The sequence below is a fragment of the Struthio camelus genome, chromosome 27 (genome assembly GCF_040807025.1).
Source record: "Struthio camelus isolate bStrCam1 chromosome 27, bStrCam1.hap1, whole genome shotgun sequence".
Lineage (NCBI taxonomy): Eukaryota > Metazoa > Chordata > Aves > Struthioniformes > Struthionidae > Struthio > Struthio camelus.
Genome location: NC_090968.1, coordinates 7,961,102 through 7,972,736, shown reverse-complemented (window position 1 = coordinate 7,972,736; position 11,635 = coordinate 7,961,102). Strand labels below are relative to the sequence as shown.

General features: G+C 56.0%; 1 protein-coding gene across 2 annotated transcripts; it reads right to left on the bottom strand.

Moving 5' to 3' along the window:
* Positions 1-1,557: 1,557 nt before the first annotated feature.
* LOC138062464 (uncharacterized) lies at positions 1,558-11,467 on the bottom strand. Of its 2 annotated transcripts, none has more exons than XM_068920724.1 (3): positions 9,566-11,467; positions 8,627-8,765; positions 1,558-7,091 (listed from the first exon to the last, which is right to left on the bottom strand). In XM_068920724.1, coding segments are annotated over exons 1-3 (1,452 nt in total). In that variant the 5' UTR covers positions 10,878-11,467; the 3' UTR covers positions 1,558-7,090. The 2 variants fall into 2 exon arrangements, with proteins under 2 accessions (XP_068776825.1, XP_068776824.1); XM_068920723.1 differs by lacking the exon at positions 1,558-7,091 and adding an exon at positions 7,579-7,613.
* Positions 11,468-11,635: the final 168 nt, after the last annotated feature.

Here is an 11,635-nt window from a genome sequence, read left to right as displayed (position 1 = left end):
CCCCGGGTCAGCTCCGACACTGCCCCTGCCCCCACTGCGACTCTCCCAGGCCTTCCTCTGGGATCCCTCCTTCCCCCGCCCCCCCCGACACGGTCCCGGTCTGACCCAGGACCCCCCGCGCCACTCCCACCGCGCAATAAACCAACCCCGCCAGCCCCCCCGTCCTCCCTCCCCCCGCACCACTGCAGCCCCGACGCCCCTTTTCCTTCCTCCTCCAGCCCCGGCGCAACCCCTTCCTCGTTCCACCCTCGCCCTGGCGCCCCCCTTTTTTCCTCCCCTCCTCGCCCCATCACAGCCCTGGCCCCCCTCCTACCTCCCCCCCAGCCCCAGCGCACCCCCTTCCTGACCACTCCCCACGGCCCCGGTGCTCCGCTCTTCCCCACCGCCCCGGTGCACCGCCATCCCCGGCGCAGTTTCCGCTGGCCCGAGATGCTCCCGTCTGCCGGGACGCGCGCACCCCCCGGCCCCGCTCACCTCCTCCGCGGTGCGGCCGCAGCGCCGGTCCCGGCGGGCGGTGCTCAGAGGCAGCTCCGTTGTCCCAGACCGGCCCCTGCACGAGCTTCCTCCCGACTGCGGCCCCAGCCCCGGCGCATGCCTGCCGTGGCCATCAGTGTCCCCAGCCCCACCTGGGGCTTGTTCCAGCCCCAGGGCCCACAGCTGCAGCCCTCAGGAACCAGGGGAAGGGAATTACCCTCAGCCCCATCAGGGACAGCTGGGGCTGCCAGGGCAGCAGAGGCACCCCAGCGCCTGAGAGGTGCTTGCTAAAAGCTGAAGGGAGAGCCCTGGGGGGTACAGAGAGGAAAAGGGAGTATTCAGGGCACAAGAGAACAAATCAAGAGCTCTGGGTGCAACAAAAGTTAAAAAAAAAAAGTTACCAGGTGATGCTAGAGCAAACAGAGTGACCCTGGGGCACACCAAAAATCACCCAGAAAACTCTGGGACAGGGGAGAAAGATAAGCAGAGAACTTTGTGGTGTGCTGCAAAACAAACATCGGGCCCCAGGGCACGCAGAAAAGCACACAGAGGGCTTGGCAGCAACCCAAAATGTGAATTGAGCGCTCCTGAGGACCACCAAAGGGCAAATGCAGGGCTCTTGGGCAAACCAAAATTCAAGTGAAGGGCCTTTGTGCACACTAAAGGGGCCACAAGGCATGTCACAGGGCTCAGTGCAGCTGACGGCAAAGTGCCTGCAGGCTCCCCCTTTCCCCAGGAAAACTCTGTCTCCCAGCACCAGGCACACAGGCCACCGACACATGAGGGACGTTGCGGAGTGCTGAAAGCAAATCTGAGGGCAGTCTGGGGACTTCACACTGCCCTGGGGGGGGCCCTGGCTGCCCCCAGGATAATGGGAAACTCCACCAAGAGCCCCAAGGGTCAAGGCAATGCAAGGGAAGTTACCCAGAGCCCTGTGAACAGCACTGGGGTCCCTGGGAACCGCAGGGACCCCCAATTACAAAGGATGTGGGGACCAGCTCCCAATCCCAGACACAATGTGTAACCTCCTCCCCTGGGCATCATCTTCAGGCAAAGCAACAGCAGGAACCACAGACATGAGTGCAAAGAGTAAAGCAACTGTTTATTGTTTTACTGCACAGAAGCAACACCTGGGAGAGAGTCTGCCATGGAGCTCAGTGCCAGCATGCTTCTCCTTACCCTGTGACACCTGAAGAGTCACCTCTGCACCAGCGTTCGTCGGTCCTTTGGGGAAGGGTCAGCTCCTGCTGCTGCCCTTGAGGTGGCAGGTCTCTGAGTAGCTGACAGCCTATCCCCTCTACTTTTTCCTTCAGGGATAGGATTCAGCTCTGACAGGTGAGAGGATCTTTGATCTCTGATCCTGCCTGTCTGCACTACTGCCCTACCCCAGGCTAGAGCCCTGCAAGACACTTTCACAGTTCTCACCTCACCTGTCACATCACCACTCTCAGTGCGATGGGCCTGCGCCTTATCAAATCCAGACCTCAGGTCAGTGCACAAAGCTGAACGCTGGGAACAGGGGAAGGTTAGGAACCCCAGAGAAGGGTTTGCAGCCTGCTGCTTAGGCTTCGGGGCTTACAGTTTATTATCTAAGGATTCAGCCCTTGTCATTTATCAGTAAGGCGTAAGCCCTGAACCCTAAGTGACAAACTGCAAATCTTGGAACCCAAGTAGTTGCTTTAAAATTTACGGATGAGGTTGGATTTTAAATCCTGCGCCCTGATCGCTAAGTCAGCAAACTGTAAACCCTGACTGATAAAGACAACCCCACAAAATAAAGTAATAAACCATAGCCCCTGAGTGACAGACCCTCAACAACAAACTAAACAATAAACCTTAAGTGAAAAACTCCAAACCCTCAGCTTTAAGCAAGAAACACCAAAGTACACATGAGCTTGCAAGTTTTGCCCACAGCTTAAGAAGTTTCCCCTTCATTTAGAAGGGCAGCAGAACAGGAAGATATGCATCAGAATCATGTTACAGTTGCTGTTTATAAGCTTGGTCTTAGCCACCATTCAAATGTGAGCACATGCAAGAATCGCTCCACAGGACTGCAGTAAGCTGCACTTCCACTGAACCTACCTGAAACATTGCAAGCGCTTATTCAACTCCATTACAGACAATTAATATTTTTGGTCCCCCCAGCTCCATGGGCAAACATCCACAGCCAGTGACACCAGCAACCACCTAGGGGACAACCACCTTCCACCTCCCAGCCCTGCACACACACTGTGCAGCCCCAAGACTTAGCTGTGTCCACGCTGCAAGTCAGAGCTCGACCTTCATGGCCAGCCACAGATCTCCGCAGAGCTCCCAGCTGTGACACCGCTCCTTCGACTGCCAGACTATGCTTCAGCACCTGCAAAGAAGCCAGAACAGTTACTGAGAGGCCAGGCAACTGCACAGCCCTCCTAGAACTACTCCCTAGTCCAAGGCCCGTAACTATTCCCACAATTATGACTGACCCTCTACATTGCTCCAGTCACTCTCTCAGGCTCCGTTTCATCGCAAGGATGTCACAGCAGCCCTCACATACAGTCAGGCTCGCTCAGGCACTCGGCCACCTCCAGCCTTCGGTAGATGGTCCTCCTCAGGGAAACTGTGCCGCTGACGGACACTCTCAGAAAGCACTGTCCAGCCAAGGCAGGATAAAAACTAAGGCCTCCAAAAGCTCCAAACCCTGGAGAGACTGAGCCGATGGGAAACTGACTCTGGCCTGGACAATGACAGAAGAAGGATTTTGCTTCACTTGCTCAGGCTGCCTAGGATGTGGCCCAAGTTAGACAGAACGTGCTGGAAATCCCTGTGACGTGACAGCGTGTTGGAAAGCAGAGCTGAGCACAGGCTCCTGGAAGAGGAGCAGAGTAAGGCTGATGTAGGGAAGACAACAGTTTGCATAAAGTCAGAAAACAGGGCTCAATGCCAGCGACACAATCACGACTCCAACTGCACCGCGCAGCAGCCCTGTCTGCGCACAGGCAGACAAGACACAGTAACTGCAGACTGCGCTGACGTGTAAGACGGACAACAGCAGCTCCAGACTGCTCTAGCACACCCTGCCCTACCTGCACCTGTCCTAACACCCGAATACTCAGAGCCTCTGCTAATCTCTACCACATGCTAATGTCTACCACATCCCCCCACAGCATCTTTGGCCCATTAGTGCTCCCCCACTGCACATCCGCAGCCCCATGCCTCTGCACATAGAGTCACTGCAGGGGTATCTGACATGACCTGAACCAGGCAGATTGATGGGACCCTCTGGTTGCTACTGATCGTCTCTGCCGAGCACCAATTGCCTCTTGACACCTTCCACACCAGACAAAACACAAAGGAATGATGAACTTTCAGCTGGACAGAGGGACAGGGAGCAGAACAGAAGAAAAGAGGGATAGAGAGCTTGGCTGACAGATGGAAAAAGAAAGAGAAGGATAGAGACCTAGCCCCAGGGTCAGGGCCCTGGACAAAGGAAGAGAAAAAGAGGACAGAGGGCCAGACAGGTGGAGGGCTGGACAGAGGACCAGGGAGCAGAAGAGAGAAAAAGAGGGATGTAGAAGTGGACAGAAGAATAAAGAGAGGAAAGGAGGGAAGGGGAAGCAGACAGAGGGACGGGAAGCAAAAGAGAAGGGTGGAGAACCAGACAGAGGAACGGGGACTGGAAGAGAGGGAAAGGGAGCCAGTCAGAGCAATGGGAAGAGAGTGAGAAGGATGAAGAGCCAACCAGAAAGGTGGAGAGAAAAAAAAGAGAGAGGGGAAGTCAGACAGAGAGATGAGATAGAAGAGGGGAAAAGAGGGATAGGGAGACAAATAGATGGATGGGGAGCTGAACAGAGGGACAGAAATAGAAAGAGAAGGCTGGAGAGGGGGACAGAGGCTGGAAAGGTACAAAGAGACAGACAAGAGCAGCAGAGGGATGGGGAGCTGGACAGAGGAACAGCGGGCGGGTAGTGGGACAGAGAGGGGAAAAGGATGATGGAGAGCTGGACAGCGCGACAGGGAGCCAGTCGGAGGGAGGAAGATATTGACAGAGGGATGCGAAGAGTACCAGAGGGATGGGGAACTGGGCAGGGCAATGAGTAGCTAAACAAAGGGACGGGGTATCGGACAGAGCTACGGGGAAAGAAAGAAAAAGATGGAGCGCTGGACAGAGGGACAGCGAGTGGAACCAGATGGATCCAGACAGCCCAGAACAGCCCTCAACCCGCTCCAGTTCCACTCACCTGCTGAGCTGCAGAGCTCCCTGTGTACCGCTGGGCCCAAAGTCCACTTGGGCACTGCTGTGTGGAGGACCCGCAGCCACACCGAAAGGCACGTGGAGGCCACTTGTGGGCCTGCTTGCCTGTATCCCTATACCTCCAGAGTGTCTGTGTCTGCAAGAGCGAGGGTGCACCCACGGGCCCACTATTCCCCTCTCTCCTTGGCTGGTCCATGAATTGTGGCTTATTACTCACAAGTCCAGTGAGGATGCAGCCAACCTTCCTACAGCTGAAGTTCTTCAGCAGGACCACGCAGAGAATCTTTCCACTGGCATTTGGATTCTCCTGGCCGCTCTTGACACGCTGTAACTTACAAAGGTCTGAGAGCGGTAGCCTGTAGTTCTTCATGGCAGCATGTAGTCGATCCCTGATGTTCTGAATACTTAAGATTAACACAATTTATAAACACAAAAATACTGCCGCTATAGGGTGTACAGTCAAGCTACAATTTCTGCCACCAAAGAAAACCCCTCCGTGTCTGCCAGAATGAGCCATATGCATCAGCGCCTATAGCTCAAGGCTAGCAACCCCTCCCAGGTGACGTTCTTCTGGCAGGCTGTGTGTCTGAACTCCTCCGTCTTGCCTAAGAGTCTCCGCTGGGACATTATAACTTTGTCAGCCAGCGCTTGTTGATGGAGGCACGGTAAAATCCATCATCCTCCGAAAGTATAAAGCAAAGCAAAAAAAAAAAAATCAGAGCTCTGCAGAAAATCATAAGACAAACCCGTTTATATGCACAAAAGCAGATCTAATATACACACAAGCAAAGCAAACGAGCACAGGCAAGCCACAAATACCGCTTCCCCCAACTCCCCTTTTGGAAGCCATGAGGACACTTGGGTTGCTGTGAAAGGGAAGTTAGACTAAGTAGCTCCTAGAGCTTAATCTTTCAGAAGCCTTCTGTGTCCACATTTTTGGCACAACCGCGCTCTACCCCTCATTCAATTCAGATGCACAGAAGATGATCCGCTTCTTGGTACACTTGCACTGTAACTCCCCCCTTGTTAAGATCAGTGCCCACTGTGCCACCTGGACAGAGGATACTCTGCTGCCTATTTATTTCCCTGACATGAGCTAGTTTAGAGGGAATTGAGCAGATTGGGCTGCATCTGGGCTGATAAAAGGTAAAAGTCTCAAAGACAGTTACAGCCCAGATTGCTTCTAAACAGTCTTTCTCACAGCCAGAGAGTTTCTGTTCGGGCCTCAAAGGGGATGTAAGGATGATGCCACTGGCACCCACTTTCCCTCTACTGCTCTTTTGCAGCAGCGCTGCTCCCACGAAATCAGTAGATGTGGGAATCCTTACTGAAAAAGGCTTGCCTTGTCCTGGGAATTTGAGGGCAGGAGATTTTACAGCCGCTTCTTTCAGTTGAGTGAAAGCAGCATCATGTTCCTTGTTCCAGCTCCATTCCTGACTCCTTTCCCGTAATTCCCACCGTGGTCTGCTAATACCACGCAAGTTATATTAACACTGCCGGAGGAAATTAAATCCTCCTAAAATTGCCCTAAAGTTGGAACTGACAAGAAAGAGTCTTAATTTCATAAGGCTTTAACCTTTTTTCTAGCTACTCTATTCCTGTTTCCCCAAATACCATTGCCATATCAGGAACCTGGGGTTGCACCAATTGAGCCTTCCTGAAATTCACCTCTTAATTTTACAATTCAGATACTTCTCTCTCACTCTCACTTCCTCTTCGGGAACTCTGGTCACTTGACTATCATTCCCCTAAGATAATAAGTTGCTGTCTTGTAGCTCTTAAAATATGATGCTTCATAGATACATAAAGTCACATGCAAAGAAACATGTATGCAGCATACTTTTTGTAACACGTGCAGACCTTCTGTTATATGTTGGTGATCTGTTATCCTGATCACTATTCCTAGGGATCCTTCCTCAACAGGAGGAATGGGGTTTCCCTTTTGGGGAGATGGAGACAGCTTTCAGTTGGTTCCATTTGATTTTATTACTTCAGCTTGCTTACATTTTCCTGGTCTGTTCAATTTCAGCCATGGCAATTACTCTAACAAGTATTATATCTTTTCCTTTTTGTATACGGATATAAGATAACAACCAAAGCAAAACTGAGGCAGATACAGTTAACAATATCCAAAAGGTAAGAACGGGTTACTTTAGTCCTCAGTGCCACCCCCGGGAGACAGAAATAACAGGGATTTGTTATAATAGTTACCTTAGTTACCCATAGTGGAACACCTCCTTCTGTAGCAGTTTCTGATGATATTAAGGGTCCATTAAGCTTCATTTTTGCTTCCCTGTTTCATCCAGTCCATTAGGTATTAATCACAAAAAACTGCTTGTCCATCTTTTCTCTTTGTCAGCATTTGCTATCATTGCTTCCATCTCTGTAACAAACAGATAAACTTGCATTTTACCTTCAATGAAACACTTACATTTGTGCATGTTCTTTTTCTCTTTACCATGTTCTTTTTTTATTTTCTTTTCCTTAAAGGAAAGGTGCTATAACAGCACTTGGCATCATACATTACAGGGTAAACAGTTTGGTAACAAAACATACAGCAACTAGGGCTAGGTTATTAGACAGGCAGGCACATCACCTAGTACACACCTATGCCATCTTCCATGAAACCTTATTCTGGTTCACTGTTATTGTACCATTCAATATCCTTTCTCAAACCCTTGTATACACGTGCTTAACCAACAATTCTCTCAGTCTTTAACTACATGGAAGAATGACAGCACTTAATTTGCCTGCCTCTGTTTCAAACCTGTTACCTTTTTGATACATCTCCTAGATTATCCCTCCTGTACTTGGATGCTTACCTCAGAGGCGATGACCAAAATGAACAACTGCATCATGACGTCTAGCTGCTTCTCTTCAAGGTGTCCCCCTTCAGTGGGCCACCCTACCAAACAAACCCGAAAGACTGATGAGGCCATGAGGGTACCAGATTTTTGGACCACTTCTCCAAGGTTTTCAGGGTGACTGACTTAACCACTTCTCTTCACGTTACTCAAAGCTACATTCATCTATTACTTAGGACTAACGTGTTTCTATTTTAAGAGAAGATTGTTGTTTCAACTTTATAGTTCATAATCTGCTATGCATCATCTCTAGCCCCTTCTGCTTTTACAGAACTTTTGGTAATTACAGGTGGTAATTAATAGCACCCATTGCCTATGGGCTGGAGTAAGACATTGCTCCTTCTCTGAGAACGTGCCTAAAAGCCAGGCTGTTTTCTGTAGCGTCACTGGGGCTTCCCATAGCCCCTCACTGTTCTCCTAGCTTTTTCCTGAGCCTTTTAGTGTTTTAGGTTATCCCTTAGCCTGCAGTTCTATGTTAATATTCTCCTTAAGCATTGTGCACAGCACTATTATCTCAGACCAGCCACACTTCGAGAGTCCTCTTGCACATACAGAGGGCTTGGTGGTGAGGAAAAGAGAGAAAAATCCATTTGTCATCTGTGCATCCACCCATCAACATTCTTCAGCAAGAAGCGCTGTAAATTCCCTCTTCTCTAAAGTGGGAAGGAGTCAAGGGGGAGACACAGATCACACCCGATATGTATTAGAACACCTTTTACAAATTAATCTGTTAATTCATAAATTAATAAATTAATTTAAATTATTAAAACCAAGGTACTACTTAGGGGCAGCTGTAGAGGAGGGAGGACTCAGCAAGGCTCAGTGGGGGTTTCCATCAGTTGGTGCCCGGGTTGGCTGGGGCCCACAGTCTGGGCCCGCAGCTGGGGGAGGCCTCAGGGTGCGGGTGCCTGGGAGTACTTTTCCCCTGTCCACCTTCTCATTTCCCTAGCTACAACTCTCAAGTAAACGATCTCGGCGCTGCACTAACTGCACCTGGCTCAAAGTGACCTTAAATCGGTTTGGTCCGGTAGCTTTAAGCTTCCTTGCGACTTACCAGCACCCTCGGGCAAGCCAGCCGCGACGGGAGCCGTCGGCCCAACGCCGCTCCGGGGCCCGCCAGCCTCGCCGCTCCTCCCGGCCGCCTCCGCAGGGGCGAGCGCCCGCCCCGGCCGCGCCAGGGAGGAACCGGGGCCCTGAGGGCGACACGCGGCAAACGGACGGTCAAACCCGCGCTCCCGGCAGACCTTGGGCCGCACTGCCGGCGCGGCGCGGCACCAGGCCCGAGCCCCCTCCCCAAACCTCGCCCCGCACCTCCGCCTCCACGCAGCGACGGCCCCAGCGGGCAGGAGACCGCCTGACACCCGCGGCCACCCGAAGAGACGCGCTCACCTCACCGGGGCCCCCGCATCCCCGACTCCGGGCGGCCTCGGCCCTCACCCGCCGCCGCCCCAGCGAAAACTCCGTCCCTGCGCGCCGCCATGCTGCTCCCCGCCGGCGCGCATGCGCCGCCCGCCGCGCATGCGCCGCCCGAGAACGGGGCGCGGCAGCGCCGGGAGCCCAGCTCTCGAGCACCGCGCATGCGCCGGCTCCGCCCCGAGCGGGAGGGGAGGGGAGGGGAGGGGCGAGGAGGGGAGTGGGAGGGACGGAGGGAAGGGGAGGGGGCGAGGGGGGGAGCGGGAGGGGGGCCAGGCGGGGAACGGCGCCCCCGCGTGTTCCCGGCGCGGGGCTGCAGCCCGCCGCCCCCGCCGCGGCCCCGCGGGGCTCGCGCTCAGCGGCGGGCGCCCCGGGGCTGCTCGGTCCGTGCCCGAGAGCCCGGCGGGGATCAGCGAGCGGGCTCCGCTGCTGCACCGGTGTGAGGGCACCGCGGAGCAGCGCCGAGGCGGCACTGCCCGTCCCCGCGACAACAGGAAGGAAGCACCAGTACGGAAAAGCACTCTGCGCTACGGGTCTATGAGCACGGGGAAGGGGCGAGGAGCACGGCCCCTTCGCTTACCCGTTACCCAAACACGGCGGAGTAGGGGCGAACACGGTGACCGGCACTGCGCGGGTGCGCGCCGGCTGGCTGCAGTATTCTCCGTATGCCGGCGAGGGCAGTGGCGGCTGCAGAACTGGCGTGTCGACACCGGGGGGCAGCAGGGAGCAGGGGAAACCCAGCGCGCATGCGAACGCCTTACCGCTGCAGTACCAAATTTTGGCCAGCCGAGGGCACCAACGAGCCACGCCGAAACCACTGCGCATGCGGCCCGCCTCGGCTGCAGTACCGATGTTTCGCCAGCCGAGGGCGGCAACGCGCGACGCCGAAACCACTGCGCATGCGGCCCGCTTCGGCTGCAGTACCGATATCTGGCCAGCCGAGGGCACCAACGAGCCACGCCGAAACCACTGCGCCTGCGGCCCGCCTCGGCTGCAGTACCGATGTTTCGCCAGCTGAGGGCACCAACGAGCCACGCCGAAACCACTGCGCCTGCGCCCCGCTTCGCCTGCAGTACCGATTTCTGGCCAGCCGAGGGCACCAACGAGCCACCCCGAAACCACTGCGCATGCGCCCCGCTTCGCCTGCAGTACCGATTTCTGGCCAGCCGAGGGCGGCAACGAGCCACGCCGAAACCCACTGCGCATGCGGCCCGCTTCGGCTGCAGTACCGATGTTTCGCCAGCCGAGGGCGGCAACGCGCGACGCCGAAACCACTGCGCATGCGGCCCGCTTCGGCTGCAGTACCGATGTTTCGCCAGCTGAGGGCGGCAACGAGCCACACCGAAACCACTGCGCCTGCGCCCCGCTTCGCCTGCAGTACCGATTTCTGGCCAGCCGAGGGCACCAACGAGCCACCCCGAAACCACTGCGCATGCGGCCCGCTTCGGCTGCAGTACCGATTTCTGGCCATCCGAGGGCACCAACGAGCCACGCCGAAACCCACTGCGCATGCGGCCCGCTTCGGCTGCAGTACCGATGTTTCGCCAGCCGAGGGCGGCAACGCGCGACGCCGAAACCACTGCGCCTGCGCCCCGCTTCGCCTGCAGTACCGATTTCTGGCCAGCCGAGGGCACCAACGAGCCACCCCGAAACCACTGCGCATGCGCCCCGCTTCGCCTGCAGTACCGATTTCTGGCCAGCCGAGGGCACCAACGAGCCACGCCGAAACCACTGCGCATGCGCCCCGCCTCGGCTGCAGTACCGATGTTTCGCCAGCCGAGGGCGGCAACGCGCGACGCCGAAACCCACTGCGCATGCGGCCCGCTTCGCCTGCAGTACCGATTTCTGGCCAGCCGAGGGCGGCAACGAGCCACGCCGAAACCACTGCGCATGCGCCCCGCTTCGCCTGCAGTACCGATTCTTCGGGCTGCAGTACCGATTTTTTGCCAGCCGAGGGCACCAACGAGCCATGCCGAAACCACTGCGCCTGCGGCCCGCCTCGGCTGCAGTACCGATGTTTCGCCAGCCGAGGGCGGCAACGAGCCACGCCGAAACCACTGCGCCTGCGCCCCGCTTCGCCTGCAGTACCGATTTCTGGCCAGCCGAGGGCACCAACGAGCCACGCCGAAACCACTGCGCCTGCGCCCCGCTTCGCCTGCAGTACCGATTTTTCGCCAGCCGAGGGCAACAACGAGCCACGCCGAAACCACTGCGCCTGCGCCCCGCTTCGCCTGCAGTACCGATTCTTCGGGCTGCAGTACCGATTTTTTGCCAGCCGAGGGCACCAACGAGCCATGCCGAAACCCACTGCGCCTGCGGCCCGCCTCGGCTGCAGTACCGATTTCTGGCCAGCCGAGGGCACCAACGAGCCACCCCGAAACCACTGCGCCTGCGCCCCGCTTCGCCTGCAGTACCGATTTCTGGCCAGCCGAGGGCGGCAACGAGCCACGCCGAAACCACTGCGCCTGCGCCCCGCTTCGCCTGCAGTACCGATTTCAGGCCAGCGGAGGGCGGCAACGAGCCACCCCGAAACCACTGCGCATGCGGCCCGCTTCGGCTGCAGTACCGATGTTTCGCCAGCCGAGGGCGGTCACGAGCGATGCCGAAACCACTGCGCATGCGGCCCGCCTCGGCTGCAGTACCGATGTTT

Coding starts and splice junctions, on each gene's coding strand:
- LOC138062464 (XM_068920723.1), bottom strand. CDS start 10,877: ATGCGCAGTGGTTTCGGCGTGGCTCGTTGCCGCCCTCGGCTGGCCAGA. Junction 8,766..9,565: donor CCGCCGTGTTTGGGTAACGG/GTAAGCGAAGGG, acceptor TGTCGCCCTCAG/GGCCCCGGTTCCTCCCTGGC.